The sequence below is a fragment of the Oncorhynchus nerka genome, linkage group LG23 (assembly GCF_034236695.1).
Source record: "Oncorhynchus nerka isolate Pitt River linkage group LG23, Oner_Uvic_2.0, whole genome shotgun sequence".
NCBI lineage: Eukaryota > Metazoa > Chordata > Actinopteri > Salmoniformes > Salmonidae > Oncorhynchus > Oncorhynchus nerka.
In genome coordinates, this window is record NC_088418.1 from 28,620,145 (window position 1) to 28,647,470 (window position 27,326).

A 27,326-nucleotide genomic window follows, 5' to 3' on the forward strand; every position below is an offset into this window, starting at 1 on the left:
AGATACTTTTGTTTTATAGAGGCATACTACATTCTGTAATACTATAACAATAGTCCCATAAAGATAGTTATAATAAAGTTAATGTTGCAGTTATTGGGTGGGCCGAGTAAACACAAAATCTTTCTTTGACCGATTTACTTTCAAATGACTTTAAAAATTTAACGGCACCTCACAGACTTGAAGAACCTAATTATTTCATTTCGGGATGCAATGAGGATGACTAACTTGCCGACATTTATTGTTCACAGCCTTGAGAGGGGAGACCTCCATTGGTATGATCTTGCTTCCTGGCTGGGCCTTGTCTGTTTGTGTGTTGGCAGCAGTCAGGCTAGTGGGAGGGCGGCAGGGAATGACATCATCCACATGTGTCTGGTGCTGTGTGTCGTGGGTAATGTGTGTGGTGGGTACCAATTTTGTGTGTGTATACCAAGTACATGTGTGTGTAGTGCATAGCAATTGTGTGTCTGTGTGTCACCCTTGCACTGCACTGGGTCTCTCCTCTATCAGGGGACTTGGGGTGGCCTGAGTGTACTGGCTACTTGAATTCCTTCGTACATCGCTGCTGGCCGACGCTCCTCTTTTATCAAGTGACTGCAGATTAATGCAAAGTGAAGGGGCTAAAGGGCAGTGAGCCACCGGGGACCCACAGTCACACACAAACACACACACACAAAAACAAATTAAGTCAGACACGCACATATTTGCACGTGCAGATACACACACACACATGCAGACAAGCACACAGACACACTTGGTACTGACAATCAGACACACACTCACTCATACGCAGACACGCACGCACACACATACACACACAGGCTGTACCAGAAATCACCTCTGAGCTGTCCGGTCCATCGGCAACAGTAGAGGAATGAAGCACAGTCTATTTTGAATAGTGGTTTTCAGCTGTCAGTCCACAGGCCACTGTACTTACTGGTCTGGTCAGCCAGCTGTTTAGGGGAGATTCCAAGTGTCCCTTTGTCAGTCCTCTGAAAGACAGACAAGGACCTGATGTAGAACTGGTGGGGTTTTTGAGATGAGGTCTCTATATCGGGAATCTGGACGCCAAAGTATCAACTCCTCAGGCAGAGCAGGGTGGAATTGAGCTCCCTTTATAATTCAAATTCAGTAACTTTCCCACCAAGTGACAAGTTTATTTGACTAGAACCCATGCATAGTGCATATATGTGCAACTACACACAGTGCACACACACAAACAATGTATACATGTGCAGAACATGCACACGCACGCACACACAAATGCATGCATGTACACACACAATTCACACACACTTTTTTGTGTGATTTATAGAGGGGAAGATAGCAGATAATTGTTTCTTGGCAGGGGATAGAGAGTTTACGGTGTCTTGTTGTTTTCATTTAGAGATTAGCCTCAGGCTCCACCAAAGTGTGGCGACATTTTGGAATCTCTTGTCCGAGTGATTTCCTATCTGTCTCTGCCACCCACTGTTGTCAAAGAGAGAGAAATACAAACACTTTGAATGCAATATAGTACTTTGTTTTTTATTTGTTACAAATACGACCATCTCAAGCACCAACCATACTATGTTTCTTGTATTTCATATGGGGTATTTAGTATGCACTTATACGAACAAACTCAGAGTGTGGCGTCAGGAAAACAACCTCTCACTCAATGTCAACAAAACAAAGGAGATGATTGTGGACTTCAGGAAACAGCAGAGGGGGCACCCCCCTATCCACATCGACAGGACAGCAGTGGAGAAGGTGGAAAGTTTTAAGTTCCTCGGGCATAAACATCACAGACAATCTGAAATGGCCCACCCACCCAGACATTATGGTGAAGAAGGCGCACCAGTGCCTCTTCAACCTCAGGAGGCTGAAGAAATGTGTCTTGTCACCTAAAACCCTCACAAACTTTTACAGATGCACAATTGAGAGCATCCTGTCGGGTTGTATCACTGCCTGATCCAGCAACTGGACCACCCATAACCACAGGGCTTTCCAGAGGGTGGTGCGGGCTGTACAATGCATCACCGGGGACAAATTACCTGTCCTCCAGGACACCTACAGCACCCGATGTCACAGGAAGGCCAAAAAGATCATCAAGGACAACAACCACCCGAGCCACTGCCTGTCCACCCTGCTACCATCCAGGAGGCGAGGTCAGTACAGGTGCGTCAAAGCTGAGACCGAGAGTCAGAAGCTATTTTTCAGTCTCAAGGCCATCAGACTGTTAAACAGCCACCACTATCACAGTGAGGCTGCTGCCTTCATACAGACATGAAATTAATGGCCACTTTAATACATGGATCACTAGTCACTTTTAATAATGCCACTTTAATAATGTTTACAAATCTTGCATTACTCATCTCATATGTACAGTTGAAGTCGGAAGTTTACATACACCTTACACTCAGTTTTTCACAATTCCTGCCATTTAATCCTAGTAAAATTCCCTGTCTTAGGTCAGTTAGGATCACTACTTTATTTTAAGAATGTGAAATGTCAGAATAATAGTAGAGAGACGGATTTATTTCAGCTTTTATTTCTTTCATCACATTTCCAGTGGGTCAGAAGTTTAAGAAGTTCTGTCCTCATGATGCCATCTATTTTGTGAAGTGCACCAGTCCCTCCTGTAGAAAAGCACCCCCACAACATGATGCTGCCAAACCCGTGCTTCGGGGTTGGGATGGTGTTCTTCGGCTTGCAAGCGTCCTCCTTTTTCCTCCAAACATCATTATGGCCAAACAGTTCTATTTTTGTTTCATCAGACCAGAAGACATTTCTCCAAAAAGTACGATCTTTGTCCCCATGTGCAGTTGCAAACCTTAGTCTGGCTTTTTTTATGGCGGTTTTGGAGCAGTGGCTTCTTCCTTGCTGAGCAGCCTTTTAGGTTGATATAGGACTCGTTTGACTGTGGATATAGATACTTTTGTACCTGTTTCCTGCAGAATCTTCACAGGGTCCATTGCTGTGGTTCTGGGATTGATTTGCACTTTTCGCACCAAAGTACGTTCAACTCTAGGAGACAGAACGCGTCTCCTTCCTGAGCGGTATGATGACTGCGTGGTCCCATAGTGTTTATACTTGTGTACTATTGTTTTTACAGATGAACGTGGTACCTTCAGACGTTTGGAAATTGCTCCCAAGGATGAACCAGAATTGTGGAGGTCTACAATTTTTTTCTTGGCTTATTTCTTTTGATTTTCCCATGATTCCCAAGAAAAGAGGCACTGAGTTTGTAGGTAGGACTTAAAATATATCCACAGGTACACCTCCAAATGACTCAAATTATGTCAATTAGCCTATCAGAAGCTTCTAAAGCCATGACATAATTTTCTGGAATTTTCCAAGATGTTTAAAGGCACAGTTAACTTGGTGTATGTAAACTTCTGACCCACTGGAATTGTGATACAGTGAATTGTAAGTGAAATAATCTGTCTGTAAACAGTTGTTGGAAAAAATTACTTCTGTCATGCACGAAGTAGATTTCCTAACCGACTTGCCAAAACTATAGTTTGTTAACAAGAAATTTGTGGAGTGGTTGATGACTGCAACCTAAGTGTATGTAAACTTCTGACTTCAACTGTTTGTACACTCATTTTATACCATCTATTGCATCTTGCCTATGCCACTCGGTCATTACTCATCCATATATTTATATCTATATATGATTATTCCATTCTTTTACTTAGATTTGTGTGTATTAGGTAATTGTGTAATTGATAGATGACTTGTTAGATAGTTACAATGTCAGAACTAGCATTTAGCTACACTCACATTAACATCTGCTGAACATGTATATGTGACCAACACAATTTGATTTGATTTGATTTACTGTCTGATACCTAGAGGGTCACTTATAGGCGCTGATAATGGTCTGTTCATTGAACTATACCAACACATTCACTCCAAACCTCTTGAAATTCATAGAGATTTCAATTCCCAACCCATGCTCATTATACTACAATAATCCAGCGTACTAGTGTAAATAGTTTCTCTTTACTTCAGGTTTTTTTTGTACTCTTATTACAGATACTAAATTCACCATGGTAACAAATTAAACCCCATGTGCGTTCAAAAGTTCTAATGTCAGCCCGAGGACAGTGGGTTTGCAGGGGCGAAAGAATATTGCTCAGAAGTCCTTTGACAGCCCATAGACACAACACATGACTGTTGCGGGGGTGAGGAGACAGCCAACATGACAGCCTGTCCCACCCGATGACTCAAACTGTCCTTTGCTCATTAGCCCGGGATGGGTCAGGGCTGTGGGAAAAGCCTGTTAGGGTTGAGTCACTGACACACCGACCTCCCGGGGAAATCATGCATGTCGAAGGTATGTTATATTCACTGACTCAAAAACTAAATGAGCGCATTGATCAGGTGGAAAGACGGCTAGCGAGAGAGTGTGAGAGAAGAAAAAGGGATGGGGTATGCTGTATGTGTGTGTGACTAAGAGGGAGAGTGAGCATGTGATTTAAAAGTAAGAGACAGTCAAAACATGTAACCGTGATTTGTGATCTTTCTCTCTTGCCTGATGGGATGGATACGTTGCTGTATGCTGAAGATATGATGCTGCATGCTGAAGATAACATATAAAGGCGCCATTGACATAGCATCAGACCTTTGAGTAGAACAGCTCTCACTAAGCCTATACTGGGAAACTGAGCTCTACTTACACCTCACACACAGTGCTATCCTGATAAGACCCAAGCCTCACCAGTTGCCAAGCCTCAACATTTGGTAGCTGCAAATGTTAGCCCCATGCACTTCCACACACAGGCAAGGAGTGAGTGTGCAAATTATGATTTCCATTTATTTGCCTACAAGGGGATTTCCTATATTTAAATAGTTCAGGAGTTTGAGAATGGATCCCTTGAACATTTAGCCGAATATCTTCGTGCTGGGTAGGTTTAGCCACTGTCAAAACCCAGCTAAGAGGAAGCTGTTTTTCCCCTGTGCACTCAAACACAATCACCGGAGTCTGGAATTAAAGATGGTGCCCGACAAGAGAGATAACATTGTCTGCCTTTTCTTCATATGCCTCTAGACAACATTAGTCAGACTTGGGAAGGGGGGATGAACGTTCTAAGCCTAAGGCATGGTAGCGAGAAGATAGTAGTTAGCATTGCATTGCTAACTAGGGTTATTTGTGACCTTGCTAATGAGTTGGGATATACATTGCCACTGCAGTCTGATGGTTAAATGATTGACCATGGTGTGATCCTCGGGGGATATCGTTGTGCTATTGACTGCCTCCTAGTAAGCCACTGTACTGTATGGTCAGTATTTCAAGGAGTCCGGCTGTTGTCTATTAGCCATAGCAATAAAGCTATGTTCGCTGAGTCAATGTCTGCACAACATCATAAGGTAAAATGCGACATTGTACGAGCTTTGTTCTGCGGGCATTTTTACAGCGTAAAGACAACTCGATGTTAAATCTTGACAAGATTGGCTTCTAAGCCTAGCCGGACTTCCGACTTAGCTTCTTTCCAATCACGGCTCACAATTTAGCGCAGTGGAAGTTGTGAAAGTTAAAAGAGTTTTAGAAAGTACAGATGTTGCCACTTGCCGCTGATGTTCAGTTCAGCGTGTTTTTTTAGAACAGAAGCTAGTTCTCTCAGAAGACGGAGGGGCTTTTGCCTTTGACATGGTGACATGAAGTCACTAATTTGACGATGTGCTCACATGCCCTCGCCCCCCGGGATAAGTGACCTCTGCATTGGAAAAGGACCCTCAGTTCTAATTGTGTCCAGAGGATTTCTGCTGTCTCTGAGACTCTAAAGAGAAGCTGAAGCTTTGAACCTGGAGGCCTCGGAAGCTCTCGGAATTTCTGAGCGTACTGCAGTTGGGTAGACACAGAGAGAGCTGAAGCACGAGCATGGTATGCTAATAGGCCACCCGCTTTCCAAGAATAGTGAATAGTGATGTTGAATTTTAATGTAGATGTATGTGTGCTTTTCACAACAATTCTTGACCTTTCAAGAATAAAATTTTCAAGCCAACTATAATTTAATATTTATCACTTTCATGTCTATCATAAACCATGCTGCTTGAACAGTGTATTCAATTTTACATTTGAATTCTAAATCTTGATATAAAATTACAATTAGGTCAGTTATATTTAATTGACTGTCTTATGATTCATGCAGGATTAATGTTTTTCATTGTCGTGTTTTGGTAGCCACCAGCAAGATAATCATATTTCAAACATAAAAATATTACACCAAAGCAAACTCCTCACGCAAAGGATTTGTCCGGTTAACAGGTATGGTGTCTTAACAACATACAGTGTCGTCCTGTGTGGCTTAGTTGGTTGTACATGGCGCTTGCAACATCAGAGACCGGTTCGAATCCCGCTGGGGCCACGCAATGCGAAAATGTTTACACGCACTGCTGTAAGTCGTCTTTCATAAAAGCGTCCACTAAATGGCATATGAAAATAAGCCATTTGTATGCGCTTGGTTTTGTTATTGTGGAACCTAATTTCCCACTCCACCAGGCCTGATCTGATCTCTGCCGGGATTTTTGCTCAAACAACACCCGTCCCTCCCTCTTCTTCCCCACTGTGCCTCCCGGCAACTCAACACGTATCTTCCTCACCCATTAGGAAAGGAACGATAGCTTCCCTTTGATTGTGATAGGCAATTATGTCTTTAGTTGTTTGGCATTTAACACAGCTGTGAGCTCCCCTCGCTTTCTCTCTCACTTTATCTCTCTTTTGATCAGAGTCTCGCTGTGCTGTTTTGATATGACTCAATCTCATCCTTCACCTTCTAGAGTGTGAGAATGCCAACAGCCGAGGTCTGCATGGGTCCTTGGAAGTGCGAAGCTGATCGGACGGACCAATTTCTGATAGATAAAAAAGGAGGAGGAGCGTGAATAAAAGGAGTGACATTAACCAGGGGACGTGAGAGGAGAAGCAAAAAATCCCATTTATTACCAAAAGTCATGAACGATTAAAGCATGAAATAGAAAAAGCACACAAAAATCCCTTCCATTCCCTGCCATCAATTGCATCTTAGCTAACTTTCATTGGTTGAAACGGATAACATTGACTAGAAAACAAAATATGCATGCACTATCAGAATCAATGGCTTTTGGTAGATGGATGTGGTGAACATCAAAATGCAAGTACCACTCACTTGTGACATTTTACATCAATATCTTAAATGGCTGCATCATTTATTAGCCTGGGTACCAGTCTATTTGTACTATCATGCCTCTCCTTTTCACTCCTTTTCAACAAGGAGTTGGCATGATACCACAAACAGATCTGAGAACAGGTGAATCATGTAATAAGGATATTTATATACACTGAGTGTACAAAACATTACATTTCCATGACATAGACTAACCAGGTGAAAGCTATGTTCCCTTATTGATGTCACTTGTTAAATCTACTTCAATCATTGTAGATGAAGGGGAGGAGACAGTTTAAAGAATGATTTTTAAGCCTTGAGACAATTGAGAGATGGATTGTGTATGTATGCCATTCAGAGGATGAATGGGCAAGACAAAAGATTTAAGTGCCTATGGTAGTAGATGCCAGGTGCACCGCTTTGAGTGTGTCAAGAACTGCAACGCTGCTGGGTTTTTCACACTCAACAATTTGCTGTGTGTATCAAGAATGGTAGAATGTTCCACCACCCAAGGAACATCCAGCCAACTTGATACAACTGTGGGAAGCATTAGAGTCAACATGGGCCAGCATCCCTGTGGAACCCTTGACGCCATGTAAAGTCCACGCCCCGACAAATTGAAGCTGTTCTAAGAGGAAAGGGGGTTGTGACAAAATATTAGGAAGGTATTCCTAATGTTTTGAACACAGTGTATGTCAATTATAGTGGGGTCCATCGTTATTGACACCTTTGATAAAAATATGGGAAAGAACACAGGGTAAAGTGAATAATACAACTACTGAGCTATATTGTGTGCAAAAAAAGGACAATAATATTATTTCATACTAATACAATTGCTCAGAGATTTTGCTTAAAAATAGCTTTTTGGCCACGCACACAAGTGGTGGGTTTGGCGTCTACAAACAGAAGCATATGCAGAAAAGTACCTCATGCCTACAAAAAATAAAATATGGTGCTGGATCTTTGATTTTATGGGGATATTTAGCTGTTACTGTTCCTAAGGCCCTTGTTAAGGTCAAAGGCATCATGAACTTTACCAGAGAGGAAGAGGCGAAGGTCAATGCGAAGGTCAATTTCCTAAGTGAGGCTTATTTGAACAAGTAGAAATTAAGTAATGGTTAGGTTGTTTACGAATGCACAAAATATAAGTGGACGTGGCATTTCGGCAACTTACCCAAATACGACTTTAAAATCGAAGTTGTGCCTGTTGTCATATAGATAGATAGAGGACTCATCATGGATATAACCTGTTTTAGCATGAACATTGCCATTGAGGGCTTTCACCATTTTAAAGTAGTCAACTGGGTGGGGATTCCTATGAGTGAGCAAGCGGCCAATGAAGAAGAAAGCCTCTGCTGTCACAGATGCTATAATGGCACAGATACAAAGATGAGTCCTCTATCTATCTCAATGGCCTGGTATTCACACTCATATCTGCCCTGTCATTGGCTAGAATGGTCCCACCTGAGCACGCCTCCTACCGCCTGCCTTCCATCTTTGAGGACACGTATTTCCATTGTTTGAGTGGTCACTAGAATATTTTGTCAATGTAAAAGCAATCTTTGACTTTACCAAGTACCAGGACATTTTAGTCAAAACCCTGTTTGCATCTGCCAGGAGGCTGACACTAGGCCACAAGTGGATCATCCAGCAAGACAATAAACTGAAACACTAATCAAATTTCACAAATAAATCATTCAAATGTACACAAAATCAACATTTTACATTTGCCATCTCAGTCTCCAGACATTTCAGAAAAAGGCTCAGTGTCGTTATCCTCACAAGTCTATTGAGTTTTGAAGAGTATTGAAAACAGGGGAGTCAAAAAAATGTTACGCCTATCTTTTAGAGATTTTTTAAATATTACTTGTTAAACAAAGTCTCGTTCTCTGAGCAATTGTATAAAATAATATAATTGTCCACTTTTTTTGGCATACAATATAGCTCAGTATTTGTATGATTTATTTTAGTCTTTTTTGCTCATTTTTTTTATCAAGGGTGTCAATAATTATGGACCCCAGTGTATATTGCATACACTGAGTGTACAAACCATTAGGAACACCTTCCTAATATTGAGTTGCATCCCCTTTTGCCCTCAGAACAGCCTCAATTCGTTGGGGCAGTGGTGTCGAATGCATTCTACAGTGATGCTGGCCAATGTTGACTCCAATGCTTTCCACAGTTGTATCAAGTTGGCTGGATGTCCTTTGGGTGGTGGACCATTCTTGATACACATGAGAAACTGATGAGCGTGAAAAACCCAGCAGCGTTGCAGTTCTTGACACTCAAACCAGTGATTCTGGAAACTACTACCATACCCCGTTCAAAGGCACTTAAATATTTTGTCTTGCCCATTCACCCTCTGAATGGCACATATAGACAATCCATGTCTCAATGCTCTCGAGACGTAAACATCCTTCTTTAACCTGTCTCCTCTCTTTCATCTACATTGACTGAAGTGGATTTAACAGGTGACATCAATAAGGGATCAGAACTTTCACCTGGATTCGCCTGGTCAGTCTATGTACACTATAATTGTATTTATATACACACAGGGTTATAAGTGCAGTACAGGCACTGCTCCAATCAGTGTTGGAGTCAATTCGAATTGAAGGCACTCAATTCAGGAAGTGATTTGAATAAACAATTCTAAAACTTAACCACTTATGGAATAAATAGCTTCTACTTTTTAGTTTATTGAGAATTCAGTAAAAATAGAGGCCCTTTTTTCAATTATTGAATGGGAATTTCAGTTTAGTTTCTGTATTGAATGCCTTCAATTTGAATTGACCCGAACCCTGGCTCCAATGGTGTTTGCACATTGATATTTATTTACATAGAAATAAATGAATAATATTTAAAAATGTACTGGGTAATATTACAAGATCTCTTATTCATCAGACAACACTGGGTTAAAAAACTCGGTCGGTTTAATGACATGTGTCTTAATTCCAAAATCGCTCTAACATAAAGAGACCCAATGGACCTCAATTTTGACAACGTGAAAAAGCAATGCTAGTGTCAAAAAATACTATTTGTTTTTACCAATACTTGTAAGCTAGTAGCATAATTCAGCCAAAATATAAACGTGACTTCCTTACCCTGTAAACAGTCGTTGATTTGGGTATGAAGTGTAAAACATGCTAATTTGGCAGACATTGGAGTGACATTAATCTGAAATGGTTTTTGGACAAAAATACTAAAGGTAGCAATTGGTGACCGCAGCCTGGTAAACAAAACCAAAGCATGGATTGCTGTCTCCAAAGACTGCTTACAGGGAAAGGAAAAACATATCTATTTTGTAATTTGGTTGAACTATCCCTTTAATGTGGGTTTACCATGTAACAATACCAGACCAGGGGTTTAATTAATATTAGTATCTTTTGAAAAACTTTGAGCATTTGATTGAGACTGTCTTTAGTGACAGATGCACTTTTAAGATTCAATTCAAGATTCAATTCATTCCACTGTGCCAGGGGAGCTCAAGTTTTTGAAGGAAAACAGTACTATTTGAATCCAGGTCTGAACGATGGAGGTTATTGATACACAATACAGTCACGTAACCATTGAATTCCAGACGTACATTTGAAGTGATGCAGGTTTAGGTTGACAACAGCGCTGCTTTTCTGCACTGTCAAAATGTCACCCTTACATCAGCGTCATAACTGAAAGAACAACCATAAGTGAACCACTATTGTTGATAGACCTCCCTGCATCTTCACAATGATAATAGGCAACCCATTAAAAAAAATGGAGCTTAATATGGAGAATGAATGAGAACGAGGAGTGAAAGACAGGAAGTGAATGCCCTGTAAACCATGACCTACGACCCCCTAATCAGTCAGCATAGAGGATGAACCCTGAGAAGGTGCTGTATTTGTTGCTGTTGCCCCCGTGGGCCTTGCCCCCGTCCAGTTTGATGAAGACCGCATCCCCGGCATCCAAATGAAGGATGACACTGTTGCTGGCGTAGTCATAACTCTGGTCCTGGTCTTGGGCTATGGCACTGGCCCTGACCTGAAAAAGATACAGCACATGTGTAAGAGAGGGGGAAAGAAAGAGAGTGAGTGAAGGAAGGAGAGAGTAGGAGAGAGAGTGAGAGATTAGGAGAGAGAGAAAGCAAGATTTTAACAATGACATTAAAACAGATCACATTGAATTGCACAAAAGAAGTCCTGGGTGTATTTAGTTTTGCTGTACTTTACAGGAGTAAAAGGTATCCATTGCCAAAAACGAATAACAATGACGTGCATGTAATTCAAACACCATTTACCAACAACAAACAACTAATTAGAAACGGCAAAAACAATGGTGGCATTGGTTTTCCAGTGAAGCACATCCAGTGAAAAGTGGTTAACTGACTGAAGCACGTCGACCAACGCCACACCTATGAATGTCTTTCGCAAGGACTACTAGATAGTTTTGGGGAAGGGCTGGACTGATTGAATAAGAAGTCAAGTCATCAAGATGTCTGTGTAAAACCGTCCCCCACGGCAAATCCCTTGTTTTTATCCACCGCGAATAAGGCCTATGACTCAATTGGAAAAATGTGCCCTATTTTCTCTACTATTACCCCAGATTTACAGTCAGACCTCCGATATTTCAAGGTTGAACACAGAAAATCAGTGTCCGGTGCTTTCGAGAGAGTTTCAAAAGCAGCCTTGGAGATATTGCTCTTTGCTAAGAATATATTTTTTGGGGACCAATCACAAGGTACTTAATTGTTACCCAGAAATGACCTAATATTGAGATAGAAATGTCTGCATTGGACCTTTTAATTACAACTGCGCTAAATCTGGAGCAAAGTGTCTTGAACTGCTTTCACACATTCTGAGTCGACGTCGGAATAAAAGTGACACTTGTGTGACTTCAAGGCGCTTTTCCAACACTGAAGAACATACAAATAGTTTTAAAAAAACCTATTAGCTAAGAGTTGGTGTTGCCAGGTTGGAGTGCGCTAAGATCTGCCACACTGTAGCCTAGGCAAGCTAACTTCTCTGGACTGTTTTGCACTGTCTAATCTAACTAGCCCTCCGGGGGAGACTGTCTTGCTGCCTGTTTCAGAGCGAGGAACAAAACAAAAGCATGGGGTTGTAATTAGTGCTGGCTGAACGAGGATGTAAAAAGCAAAATATCATGAGCCCTGGAGGCTCCTGGGAGATGGCTTGGTCAGAGTGACAGGACGATGACGGATGTCAGTACATGGATGATTGGTGACATGACATGGCTGTACCCTTCCCTCCTTGTCATCAAGAATATAAACACTTGGCAAAATAATCTACTGCAAGGTTCCCCAACTGGCGGCCCACGAGCCGAATTTGTCCCGCGGGTGGTTTTATTTGGCCCCTCAAGTTTTCTGAGCAAACAATGATATATGGTTGGACATAAAATACTGTAAAAACACCAGGAAGTCAGCTCCAATTTCTTTTCATTTTGGAAATCTGTTCCCAGGTATTCACACACATAATAGAGACGTGAGGCTTGAAATGATTATAATTTAGTCAAATATTATATCTGTTTGGGCTTCTTGAGGTCAATTTGCAGTCTACAAATGATTTGTAATTATGCTCTGGCCCATCGACCACCGCTCAAGAAAAAATCAGCCCATGGCTGAATCTAGTTGATGAACCCTGTGATATATAGTACTGTATTACGATAAGGTTTGTGTAATATAAAAAACTCCTTAAAATATTTTCCAAAGGAAGTAAACCTATTGGAGTAGTGGTTAGCAAGTTTGCCTATGGGCTGGGAGACCAAGGTTTGTGATCTGCAAGGGGAATTGCACTGTCTCTGTCCACTACAATGTATTTATGTTCTTCACAATAATGAATAATAAGGACTCTGGCAACAGCAGTAACACATAATTATATAAATACACAATTAATGATACATTGTAAAAGTATGACAATTACATAAGAATTGGCCTAGCTATATTAAAAAATATAATAATAATATTGTAAATGGGCTCCAGAGTGGCGCAGCGGTCTAAGGCACTGCATCTCAGTGTAAGAGTACCTGGTTCGAATCCAGGCTGTATTACAGCCGGCTGTGATTGGGAGTCCCATAGGGCGGCGCACAATTGGCCCTGTGTCGTCTGGGCTTGGCTGGAGTAGGCCGTCATTGTAAATAAGAATTTGTTCTTAATTGACTTGCCTAGTTAAATAAAGGTTTAAATAAAAAAGTATGACAACTACATAAGAACTATTGGCCTAGCTATATATATGTGCCCTTGAGCAAGGCACTTAACCCTCATTTTCCCTGTAAATCGCTCTGGATATGAGCGTCCGCTAAATTACTCAAATGTAATGCTAATCTATAATATAAAGTGTGTCCTATAAAGCTTATGGTGGACTGCACCGTCAAGGTTTCCCTCTGTGTCAGTTACATTTACAATGTCTGTGATATGTCTGTGATATGTCTGCACTCAGAGCAATAAAACCAGAACATTATCGGGTAACTTATGCAAGCCGTAAAATCTGATTTTTAAAAAAAACTACACCATGTGGAACAGCGCGGACTGTGGAGAGACACACACACACACAGGCGCAGACACACACACACACAGGCGCAGACACACACATACACAAACACATGCTAACACGCGCACTACACACACGTACATATAGATTTTGCGTTGTAGATATGTTGCAATAGTGTGTAATAATGTGTTGTGAAGTGTAATATTTAATTGTATGCAAATTGCCTTAATATTGCTGAGCGCCAGGAAACGTCCATAATAAAATACAACTACAAAACACTAATCTAAAAGCCAATATTCAATATCTACTAGCCTACACATTGAACGGGTTGATATACAATTTAACAGTTATGCACACTGGCAATGTATCATTGATTATGGTCTGTTTTAATTGAACTATGTCCAGGGGCTGTATTAGAGTGTGTGTGTGTGTGTGTGTGTGTGTGTGTGTGTGTGTGTGTGTGTGTGTGTGTGTGTGTGTGTGTGTGTGTGTGTGTGTGTGTGTGTGTGTGTGTGTGTGTGTGTGTGTGTGTGTGTGTGGAACTGAGATATTTATATCCTGTTGACATGTCTCAGGAAGCATCATTCAACGATAATCATGTTCCTACAGCTCTGGGGTGAAGTTTAGGATCAGCTGATCTGGGATCAGCTTCCCCTCCCCTATCATTACTTTAACCATGAATGGGAGAAATGCAACTGACCCAGGATCAGCGTCTAGGGGCAACTTCACCCTCTAATCCATTTTTACAGTACATGAAGATACACACGCTCTCTTTCACAATTTCCCACCGCGATTTCCCACCGTCTTCTAGTGATTAACGGACCGTGCCACTGCCAGCCTATGATCACGACACTCATGTATCTCAATTCATCATATTAGGCACTGAGACCCCCATTAAATTGCAAGTAAATGCGAGGCCCATGTTCGGAATGTAATCTTATCATGGCTGTTCCGATAGGGATCATGAAAGGTGCGAGCAATTTTGTGAGCAATTTTGTAAGGCTACATTGTATCGTTGTTTCTTCTTCAGAGCTCACTGTTGAGCGAGTTGATAATATGGTATAATTTTCTCTTCACCTTGAGAACCACACGTTTTTAAGTTTAGCACTGTATCCACACATTGTTCGGGTGTTCCTACATTTTGTATGATACAATTGGAATCACCTTCACAATTATTTAAGAAATTAACTCGAGATTTGTATAAAACAAATGACGTGTAGGCTACATTAGATGTCATTGGAGCGTTATACATTTTTCTTACGTGAACTGTTTTGCATTTTCCTTCATCCCTTTGACCGTCATTATTCAAATACATTGATTCAAATACATTACATTCAATGCATCATCTTATTTTGGAAAGAACATGCTGATATTTTCTGCCATCTTTGGCGCAAGATTGCAATAACTATTTACCGATTGTGGACTAAACTGTTGGCATAAATTCTGCACAAGTTTGTTGCATATTGATGAGTGTGAATGGGCTAGTTGATATACAAGGCGCAGTGCACAGCTGGTGGTGCTGAAATAGCAAGGCTCCACTACGTTTTCTTTGCAATGACTCGCGTAACAGTTCGTGGTCCTGAAACTGTATGGGCTGGCACCGTTTTAAGGGTTACCACAGGTTAGTGAGAAGCATGAGCTGGCGCACACCCCAAAACGGTTAGTATCGGTGCTGGCTAACGGAGCGTAAACTGTACACTATACATTAATGGGCGCTTATATATGTTATAGATAGAGTGTAGGACTCGCTTTATTTTATATAGTATATGGTTACATCAGGCTAACATCAGTATTATGGGGCCTTCTACCTATTTTTTTTAGCTTACAATATGTCAAAGTTGAAGTGCATTGCGGTTGTATTCCCCATTATTGTAATCTTGCTGCTTCGGGAAACATTTGAGTGAGGAATAGCCCTATTATACAAGTTCAGCAAACCGAGAGTGACATTTTGACCAACTAACATGAACTTTAATTTGATCATGCTCTGTAGGTAATGTAACAGTTACATTCAAAATGTGTTTTGTGGATTTGGGCTAGCTAGCCTATGCGGCCTAACAATTGTCTTCTGGAAATGTGTATTTTAAACAATGTATGGCTACAGTGGCGTATGAACGCAATTATAACGGGTTATAGGCCTAGAGCAAACAAAGCCATCATCACAACATACAGTAGATTGTAATATGGCATTTTTCCTGGTTTGACTCCCCTAGTGATTTTACCCACGTACGCCACTGCCTTCAAAACGCAGGGCTCACGGTTATTCAAATGACATATTCACTGCAGTTTACAGACTAGAGTTTTGTACTCACTTGAAAACAAAAATACAATTCATCATTGCATTGTATTATTGGATAGGGCGAATACTTGGAGAGTCTGGAGAGCGCACAGAGTGCACCTGTCTTTTGATAATCAGATGTTGTTTTTTAAATTTGCGACTAGATTATCTGCAGTAGGCCTCGTCTACCGTATGTAGGCCCACTGTTTCTAAAAGATATAGCAAAATAGCCTATCTCAAATAACATGTAGCCTACCGGATCATGTGAAGACACAATGTGTGAAATTAACTGAAGAAGAAAGTCTGAAGTGATGATGAAGACGAACTTTAAGACAAAAATGATATGCCATCTGTCCTGTAGCCTATAAATAATGATCCGCCATTTATACATTTTTTTTAAAGCAGGTGGTTAAATGTTGACACTATTTGATTGCGATAGTATGCTCTGCCCTCGCACCTTTTTTTAAAACTTTTTTTTAAAAATATTTAATTTGTGGAACACTGAAGCAGAGTTTAAATAACGCGGGCATATTTTTAGGAGAAGGACTGATCATGTTTCCCACTGAATTTGGTCAGGCTGACCTGATTGCATTTACATGGAGCTGGAACACAATGCGAGCTAATCCCTCTCTGGAGGTGGTTAGGCAAATCTGTTTACATTTTGAACACGCGCATTGTGCGCATATAGACCTTGCATTAACATGTGTTTCTTGTTATGCGAATGCCAATGTGCATACAGCTCGCATTTTTTATGCAAGGTTTAAATGGGGTGTGAGTGTGCGCACACTTGTGATTATTTCATGTGCATGTCCACATGAATCATCATTTTAATCGTGCCTACTGTAACCAGCCCCTCGTGGAGTACAGCGAATGTCTAACACCCTCACACCTACCAGTCTGTTTGAGTTATACTTCCACTCCTTGTCACTCCTTGTCATGGTAAACACACATTGTCTACAGGGAATGGAATGTTACCAAAACAGGTTCTGGATTTCACACTACACCAGGGTTAGGGTCAATTTGAATAGAAGTCAGTCAATGAAGGAAGTTATTTGAATAAAACATTAAAAAGTGGAAAAACATATACTTAAATAAATAGCTTCCCCTTTTCAGTTTATTGAAAAGTCATTGAAAATGGATGCCCTTTTTAGCCTCTTTCATGGATGACTGACTTTCGTAATTGTTACAAGAATCATGTGTGCCACTGTATTTTCAGAGAGAAAAGAGGGAAAAGGCAAGTAGAAAGAGTTAAAGTGTGACAGTGTCACCCACCAGACCGTTCTTCATCAGGTCCGCCCACATGCTGGTGCCATCCCCTCCCCTCATCAGCACATTGTAGATGAAGAAGTAGGTGCCGGGGATCTTGCACGTGAACTTGCCAAGCGAGCTATCGTAGTTATCCCCCAGGTTGGTGACCACATCGTCAAACTTCAGGACCTCGTAACCCTCCTGGGGGTTCCGGAGTCCCGCAGAGAAAGCCACCCGTGGCGTGGTGCTGTAGGTGGCTGTGGCGATGGCTCCTTGGCCCCCCAGACCCAGTATCCCCGTCTTCAAAGCGTCTCCTCTGTCCCCTGGGGGTCCTTTGGGCCCAGGCGGACCGGGCTCTCCGGGTGGTCCTGGGGGTCCGGGTTTCCCAGGCCGTCCGGGCTTTCCCTGTGAACCATGGCCACCATAGGTGGGCATTGGCGGGCCGATGCTGTGGTCAATCAGCTCCTCAGCCTCTGCTTCCGCCTGGAGGCCCGTGGTGGAGGTAGCTTTCCCTGTGCCCCCTGAGTCCAGATAGGGATCGCACACCATGCGGCAGGTGCCTAGCATCTCAAAGTGGCTGGCGTCGTCTGTGCCCACTGAGCTGACCAGCACGGGGATGAGGACCACCAGCACCAGGACTAGCATGACCCCCACGGCGGCTGCCACCAGGGTCTTCCTCCCAATGCTGAGCCGCGGAAGGGGCTGCGCTGCCAGCGTGGAGCTCTCCGGGGCGGGAATGGTGGCTCCTGGGTAGTGGGCCGCTGTCCACCTGCGAGACCAGGGATGCGCTTAGGATTCCCGGTAGAGACGCAAGACAGCGCGTGAGTGAGGGAGCAGAGGGAGAAGAGGAAAAAATTTGTGGGAAGGGGTAGACAGAGATCAAAATCAGAGGGAGAAGAGAGAGAAGGATGGAGAAAGAGAGGCAGAGGAAGACAGATATAAAAAGAAGAGGAAGCAAGAGGAAGAGAAGGAGCAAAATGCACTCACACTCACCGCTGACTCAAATGTATATGACTCAGGGTTGGGGGAAAACAAGAGGTGGGGCCTCGTTCCTGGGAGAGAGAGAGAGAGAGAGAGATGAGAATCCTCTTTATGTTGCTGAACTGTCACTTTACTGAGAAGCTCTGCGGGTGAAAGACAGAGAGCGAGAGAGAGAGAGAATCTTATTTACTGAGCAGCTTTGGGGGCTTCCCTGAGGTGAGAGGATTGAAAAACACAGACACAAATTTTTCATCCAAACAAATAAAACACCTATTCGTCTGTACATATCTTGGGGTCACTGTGCTTCATTGAAATATAAACTATAACACACTATCACAGATTATTGTGAAATAGACACAAATTACTTATAAAATAATTTGTGACAGGCACACACACCTGTGTTACACGGTTTCTATCACAAAGCATTTCATGTGTATTAAACTATTTCCTTTCTTCATAACACATTTGTGTATATTACACAAATTCCAATTTGTTGTGGCTAACATTAGCTAGGCTAGCTAGGTGGCTAATACTAGGGTTAGGGGTTAAGGTTAGGGTTAGGTTTAGGGGTTAAGGTTGGGTAACATGCAAGTTAAGTAGTTAAAGGGTTGGGGTTAAGGTTATGCTAAAGAGTTAAGGTTAGGTTAGGGTTAAGAGAAGGGTTAGCTAACATGCGAAGTAGTTGCAAAGTAGTGAAAAGTAGTAAGTTGTTGCAAAGTTGCTAATTAGTTATAATGCTAAAGTTGTCCTTGATGAGATTGGAACACGCAACCTTTGGGTTACTAGACTTTCCGTTTTATGCCCACCCATCCTCTACGACCAACCACCATTCACCATTGTTTCTGTAACCTAATGTCTTTACCTGTGATTGAAATGCACTGTATACAAAATTGTGTACTGCACACAAGGAAATACACTTTTTTTGTGTGCCTGTCACGAATTTCCAAGAAGCAATTTGTGTCTATTTCACAATAACCTGTGATACTGGGTTGTAAAACTCATATAATCCGGGGCTGCAGGAAGTGCATCTGTGTAAATATTAAAGATGCACTATAAAGAAATCGCTCCACCATGTCTTGATCTGTGGTTAGGCTATTAGCTGGCCAAAATGAGGCTACATGAAAAGTGCAATACAATTAATAAAACCATGTGTTAGTGCAGGTTTTCAGTGAATTAATGTCAATCATGAAGCTCATTTGCATTTCCCTTCGGCGCAGGAAAAATTCTCAGCAACAACAGAGTGATCAAATTTAGATCAACATCTGTAGAACTTAACATAAGTTACTGTATCTTTAACTTTGACCTTAGTAGAGTATAGGGGTGCTATTGTGCCAAAAGGAGTAAATGGATAGAAATATTTTCCAGAAACAACTTTGTTGAACAGAAAGGGGTACACCTCCACACACACCCACGAGCAAAAGTATATTGTTTGACTAAAACAAAGGATTTGTGTGGTGTTCATTAAATAAGAAATTTAAAAAAGCCTAAATTGGATGTGAACAATTGACTTCCATACGGGATCTTAAAACAGCATGTCTAGCTTCTTGGCCATTTATTATTAACACTGTCCTTCATGTAAAATGTTTAGTCTAAAGTTTTTTTTAAACATGGGCATTTTTATTTAGTATTATCTTATTTCTCCCTATATAGGCTAATTAGACATTGAAGCAATTCCATCTGGAGGGTGTTTGAGATGTCAGACAGAGCAAAGCCAGCGGAGAGTTACTCAATAATGTTGTCATGGCCTCCGACGTATAGCCTCATAAATGTGGGGGCATAGGATTCCTGTTTTTCCTATTGGAACATGACATTATGACATGTTTGTAATGGTTGTAATGGTGTGTGTCTGTGAGTACGTGTGTGTGTGTGTGTGTTGTTATTAATGAATAAATTACAAAACATTTAGAGGAAACTGTGATGTGTTTTGTGTCGCAAAGATATTACATGTTCAAATGTATCTTATAAACAAAAGAGGTCAAGGAGGAAAAGGGCGGTGTTATGGCCTAGTTGACTAAATTCCTTTACAGTAACAATTTGGTTAAATTTATAGATGTTTAAATTCGGCAAAATGTGCTCTCAAACCAGTTGTTTATATTGCTACATTAGACAAGGACTCCCCCTAGTGGTCAAAAGTATACTAGATTAATGTGTGTTACTGCTTGGCTGGAGCAAAGGCCTGCACCCAAAGGGGCTCCCGTAAGGTGAAATGCCCAAACCTGACCTAGGTTCTTGGAAGAGAAACAAGCATCACTGCTCACAGACATGCATATAACTTAAGGACAAAAAGAGGACATCAATGTCTTAGGTTTGATATCTTGCCTCCTGATACGTTAGACCATTTATTTTGCCCCAAAATATTGGCATATCACCAAGCATATAAGGGCAAGGGGTCGATTTGGAATGGGCATTAGACAGAATTATTCCGTCTACCATTGGCAACATTGTCAGTTCTACTGTGATGAAATGTTTCTCACCCAACCACAGATGTATCTCATACGAGCACAGGGGATATGGAAATGTTTTTTTGTGGCTCAAGGAGCATTGTGTCATCAACCGGAGGGTGTTTGAGACACAACAGAGAGAGAGACAGTAAAGCCATGGGACGGTGACTCAATAATGCTGTCATGGCCCCCCGACAGTATAGCCTCAGAAATGTTGGGGAGTAGAGAGGAGGATTCTTCTTTCCCGTTGGCAAAGAACAACATAGTCCCTGAGCTAAGGACATCCCCTTAAAAGATGCCCTAGCTAAACATGATGAGCATGCAGTATAGCTTTGTCTATGGGACAAATTTAATGAGATGGTTTTTTTCCCTTCTTGCATAAAATGGTAACTGCTGGACTTATTCTGAGGCACCTTTTAGGTATGCAATTGATATTTTAATGGTAATAATGCATAATCATGTACAAAATTATGTATAATAATGTGATAACGCCTCAGACCTTGAATGGGCTCATTCTGTGTGGAAACAAAGCAAGCTGCTAATCCAGACTGAAGAGGTAAATAGAATTACTACGCACACATGAAATGTCTCCTTGTCAATCAATCTTTCCCCGGGTAAGAATGATATGTATTGCAAAATAAATAAAAATACTTCAGCCATTACTAAGAGTGCGAGGTAGGTGGATACCATAATGTGTCCCAAGAGATAATGCATGTCCAACACAGTTCATTTATGTGTCTTTTTTATAAATAAACAAATAAATACATGTCCTCTGTTTCACAGGCGCACAGAGTAGGCCTACAGGTTGACACCTGCGCAAGACAATGGATGCATTCTCCTTTCATAGGACCTGGTCCATGAAGTTGAATCCACCGACAGTGACTCAGGGTTAGAGGTCTAACAGCACAGCCCTAGAAGTACATGGTACTATCAACTCACACTTGCCAGATACCACATTCTAGTAAAGGTCCAATACGCAGAAATGGATACGCCATTTCCTGGTTGCTAAAATTCCAATAGCTTGTCTAATTTCAGTTTATGTGACAAAACAAGCAATGTATAGCGTAGAGAATCATTTTACATTCTAAACTGCTGTGAAATATCTTTTGAATAACCAAACATATTGTATTTGTAACTTTTTGAAGCTGGCATACAAAACCGAATGCAAAAGATTCAAAAATGAAACTTAGGAATGGGAGGCATGGAAATAGCACAACTAGAACAGCTCTACTGCTTCTTAGACTTTCTTTCAATGAGAATGATGGATCTATAACTCACATTTCTGTGTGAATTTAGTCAGGTTACCTAAAAAGTTACATAGTGCACCTTTAAACAACAGCCAGCGAAGTATGTGTTGCCTTTCTGGTTTCATACCTGGCAACCCAAAGCCACAGAACCTGTGCTATGCACAAACAGTACTGGTAGCCAAGTATGTCTGTAAAGGCTTTAGGTTTCTGACCAAACCTGGCAACCCTCAGCTACTGAACCTGCTTCATGCACTAACAGTGACTGGCTGTTTGGGATGTTTGTCTACTTACCTTAATTGTACTTTATGTACCCTGTGATGAACCTGACTTTTTGGCTGTAGAGTATTTTGCATTGTGGGTTTTCTGATACATAAAACAAGAGTAAAACAACATATACATTTAGAAATAGAAATGTAAAGGATTCTATCCAATCATTCTGAATAATTTTATTGATAAACAAGAGTTATTTAATACAGTTGTGTTATTTGAAGAATGTATTTCTATTTTACTATTAGTTCTGTGGTATATTATTTTTTAAATGTGTAGTAATGACAAAAAATCTAATTCACAATACAAATGTACCAATGTAAAAATTATTTTATGCAAAAAGCAGACTTTATCTGGAAAACACTAGTTCCCTCATTACTTCATTATTACTTCACTGCCTTGATTTACAACATTTGTGAGTGGAATTTGTGTGTTGAACTGGCAAAAAAATCCCTAGATTATAGCCAAAGTAATATAATTAAACAATAAGGCCAGAGGAGGTGTGGTATATGGCCAATATACCATGGGTAAGGAATATTCTTAAGCACGACGCAACGCAGAGTGCCTGGACACAGCCCTTAGCTGTGGTATATTGGCCATATATCACAAACTCAGAGGTGCCTTATTGCTATTATAAACTGGTTACAGTACCAACTGTAAAAATAAATGTTTTGTCATACCTGTGGTATATGGTCTGATATACCATGGCTGTCAGCCAATCAGCATTCAGTGCTCGAACCACCCAGTTTATAATAAAACTTAGAAAAATAAATATTAAAGAGCCAGTTGTAGACACACCCTATGTGCCATTTCCTCACCTGTACAGGTTGTCAGAGAACTTACTCCAGTCATCATTCACCATTCCGTTACTATTGGGAAAAACACAACCCAAACAAACTGGAAATGTATCCAATGAGTTTGTAGAGACACCCGCTTATGTAGTTATTGTGTGCTAGGAATATGGAACCAAATACTAAACTTTTGATTACTTGAATAAATTGTGGGCTAGAAACATTGTTGCTATTTTCACAACTGGGCACAGTAGCAGGCAGTGGTGCGAAAGGGCTGGGTTTTGTGTTGAGGCTTGACACCTCACTGGCCAATCAGAACGTGCTCCATGGCTAAACACGTGGAAGCTTCAATTTGTGTTTTTATGGTCTTTTATGTATTGCATTGTCATCAACTCCAAAATGAATGTTAGTTCTTTATAGCCTAATTCGTTAAATAGCCCGCCCCATATTTGCTAAATATGTTGAATATCTTTGCAGTACACATTGTTCTAGTTGCATTGCTTCAATATGGAAATACATTGTTAAACATAGGCTACAGCATTTGCACTGATATAGGGGCTATTGGCAGACTGTAAATTGCAGTCTGGACATGGACCTGCCAAACGTAGTCAATAAGCAATATTCAATTCACTAAGCTATTGATAAGGCCTAAAAAGACAGTGTATATTTCTAATCAAATTCTATTAAAAATGAAACAACTTGTTTTAAATAGGTTATGTCTAAATACAGTTACAGGCACCATAATTGCTCGGCATGGGCTTATAGCCTAACAAGTATAAGCCAACTTATTTTCACAGGAGCTGTACAAAAATCCAACATAAAGAGAAAGGGGGATTGTCCTCTCACCATTATACTGCTCCCAAATGTAATGTTTTATAAACATCACGGATCCATCTTACATATCGTATTAGCACTTCTCCAGAAATAGCAGACCACATTGCATTGCCTTCCAACCATGTACGTTCTCAACATAAACCCATGGATTGTGAATCTTTCTAATAAGTTTGGTTTTCTGAAATTAAACGAAAAACGAATCTGTTTTTTAAAACAACAACAATGTTTCTAAATTGGATTGAGTCAGAAGCATGGTATCATAAATAGCATCTTTCGTTCCATGAGCATGAGGCAATGTGTGCACACGTAGGCCTCTTCGGCAGGAGGCATTGCAACTCTCGCCTCTCACATCTCCAAAATAGTTTTTTAGAAGCATATACCCATGTGGGTGATTAAAAGATGAACTGAGGTCCACACTCCAGTCCAGTTGGTAGTGGTAATGCACTTTAAAGTTGGTTGCCAACCGTCATATAGAGTCCAAAGAAGAAGAAGAAGCCTGAAGGAGGAGAGATTACTAGAAACTAACTTGGGTTACCCTTTTATCTGTTGATTAATTATTGGAGAAGAGGAACTTGTGCATTTCAAGTAAAATAACAACCCAATGTTTATATCCCAGGACAAATTAGCTAGCAACAGCAAGCTAGCAAGCTAAATTGCCATAAATGTTTAATGCTTTTCATCCTGTCCCCAAATGAATAGAGTTGGTTCAGAGTTTGTTTTGATATTTCAACCTAGCTGTCCTTATCGCGTCTGGTGTGGATGGACAAAATCATCATACTCGCAATGGACGTGCGGTCTAGTCAGCATGTTAGGGCTTACATAAAGCTGTCCAAACAGCAGTCCCAACCCCTTACCACTGCTACACCTGGCTATCAGCTGAGCCTTGTCTGGCAGCGAAACAGTTCATTCAGCCGCATTTCTACATTTGAAAAAAACATAGCTGATATGGCTGACTTGCTTAAACAAATGTGGTTTCTACTGACAATTGAGATGTATAAACTATGGCATAAGAAGACGACAAGTGGATAAGAGGCAATCCATCATTTCGATTAAGACAATGAGCGAGCTAGGACAGACGTAGTCAATATAACTATTTGTCAGCCCTTTTGAAATGTACAGCGACAGAATTCAGGTCATGGGTCGTTCTTACAGTGTTCTCCCTGTACACCAAGTCAGAACCATAGGATAAATAAAGGGGGCATATAAGCAGACAATGAAAGCTCTTACAATATTTGATGATTACATTTCTCTAAAACAGGTTATAGGCTACATGTGCACCACCAAGTCAGAACAGTAGGCAAAATTAACAGGGGAAAATATACCAAATTATTAGGGTGAGACACATGGGCTACCATTTTTTTCATGAGCATGGCCTTATTTCTATTACAGCGTATTAGATGACTCTCATTCATATTCCATTCACCCAGTTCAATGTTACAGCGAAAGGTTTAGGCTACTACATGATACTCAAATTTTCCCTATACTCATCATGAGGTTGCTACAACCTAGCCTATTAATGAAAGTTTACAACATAGATGCACACAGGTCAAGAGACAAATTTGAGGTGACAGACAGTGACATTCAATACAGAGAGTTTCTATTGGACAAATTCAGGTATGTTTATCCCCGTTTTATTCTGTTTGCTTCCGTTTAAAACATGTTTTTCAACAGAGTCGGCAGAATGAATATACCCCTGATCACACGTTAACAGAGTTCACTCTCATAACAGCCAAGTTGTATTCCTTCTCTCTCCTTTGCTGGTGGACTTCAATGCACAACAAATCTGCTGCATATGAAGTTTGTGGAAAACACGCTCCATGCCAAACCTCTACAAACAGCCTACATCACTGTCATCATATTAGCTAAAGTAACGTCATAGTCAGCATAGCTAATAGAACTAGTAGACCCGCAACAGTCATGCAGTAACATTAGTGTACAGTCAGTTAACAGTTACACCGGCGGGTTCCGGTGGCAATAAATTAGTAATACCAAAACTTGACTTGACTTGGAAGAGTTCCAGTGTTGTGTTGGAAAGTCATAGTCAGCTAGCTAACATAGCATCCCTCTGTTTCAGCAGGGTGTTTCAGTAGGCTAAACTAGCTAGCTGCATTTGCTAGCTAAGTAAGTGACAGTGAAAAAAATTACAACCTCTCTCTCTATTTCTCTCTTGCTTCTCCTACATTTTGGAAAAAATGTATTTGTTCAAAACTGTTCAACTATTGTCTTTCTCTCTCTTTGAGAGACACCACTCACCACATTTTATGCACTGCAGTGCTAGCTATCTGTATCTTTGATTGGGTGGAGGATGTCCTGCGGAAGTTGTCATAATTACTGAGTAAGTCTATGGAAGGGGTGAGAACAATGAGCCTCCTAGGTTTTGTATTGAAGTCAGTGTACCCAGAGAAGGACGGAAGCTAGCTGTCCTCCGGCTACAGCATTGTGCTACCCTACAGAGTGCTGTTGAGGCTACTGTAGACCTTTGCCAAATAATATATTTTAATCAGTATAGTTTTATCTACAAAGGATAACTTTTTAAATGTTTTACAATTTATATTTTTATGAAATTCACTGAGGAGTATGGTCCTCCCTTTCTTTCTCTGAGGAGCCTCCACTGATGGGCTACTAACAGCTTACTACACAACATACACTTAGTATTACTTTTTTAGATATAGTAGACATATCTCCCTGGCATTTTACATAATTTATGCAGCAGCATACAAGACATTTTTGGACTCACCTTGTGCTGTGCTCACTTGAACAGGAAGGTGGTGCGGCGGTCCTTCGTGGGCAAATTTTGTTGTCAAACTTTGTAATCAAAGTCTGTCATTCTCTGGATTTATGGTGCTTTCAAGACAACTGGGAACTCTGAAAAAAAAACAAGGTTGAATCATGATGACGTCAGTGATCTTCAGGTTGTAGCTCTAGAAAGAGGCCCAAGTTCTCAATGTACAATTCAAATCAAGTCACATTTTATTTGTCACATACACATGGTTAGCAGATGTTAATGCGAGTATAGCGAAATGCTTGTGCTTCTAGTTCCGACAATGCAGTAATAACCAACGAGTAATCTAACCTAACATTTTCACAACAACTACCTTATACACACAAGTGTAAAGGGATGAAGAATATGTACATAAAAATATATGAATGAGTGATGGTACAGAACGGCATAGGCAAGATGCAGTAGATGGTATCGAGTACAGTATATGCATATGAGATGAGTAATGTAGGGTATGTAAACATATAAAAGTGGCACTGTTTAAAGTGGCTAGTGATACATCTATTACATAAAGATGGCAAGATGCAGTAGATGGTATAGAGTACAGTATATACATATAAGATGAGTAATGATCTCGCCATCACGGTTGACAACTCCACTGTGTCCTCCTCCCAGAGCGCTAAGAACCTTGGCGTGATCCTGGAAAACACCCTGTCGTTCTCAACTAACATCAAGGCGGTGGCCCGTTCCTGTAGGTTCATGCTCTACAACATCCGCAGAGTACGACCCTGCCTCACACAGGAAGCGGCGCAGGTCCTAATCTGGTGTTCAACCTTCCCAAGTTCTCTCACGTCACCCCGCTCCTCCGCTCTCTCCACTGGCTTCCAGTTGAAGCTCGCATCCGCTACAAGACCATGGTG

At 41.0% G+C, this 27,326-nt stretch overlaps 1 protein-coding gene across 1 annotated transcript; it reads right to left on the reverse strand.

Annotated features, from left to right (window-relative positions):
- Positions 1–6,893: 6,893 nt before the first annotated feature.
- On the reverse strand, positions 6,894–27,298 carry LOC115106659 (C1q-related factor-like). Its single transcript, XM_029629602.2, has 3 exons — positions 26,425–27,298; positions 17,151–18,178; positions 6,894–11,141 (listed from the first exon to the last, which is right to left on the reverse strand). The coding sequence occupies exons 2-3, from the start codon at positions 17,769–17,771 to the stop codon at positions 10,962–10,964; spliced, it is 801 nt and encodes a 266-aa protein (XP_029485462.1). The 5' UTR covers positions 17,772–18,178; positions 26,425–27,298; the 3' UTR covers positions 6,894–10,961.
- Positions 27,299–27,326: the final 28 nt, after the last annotated feature.

What these genes read in the sequence shown, in the direction of transcription:
- LOC115106659 (XM_029629602.2), bottom strand. Translation starts at nt 17,771, where the DNA reads ATGCTAGTCCTGGTGCTGGTGGTCCTCATCCCCGTGCTGGTCAGCTCA. An exon ending in ACCTGATGAAGAACGGTCTG is followed by an intron (nt 11,142 to 17,150) that starts GTGGGTGACACT and finishes TATCTTTTTCAG; the next exon opens with GTCAGGGCCAGTGCCATAGC.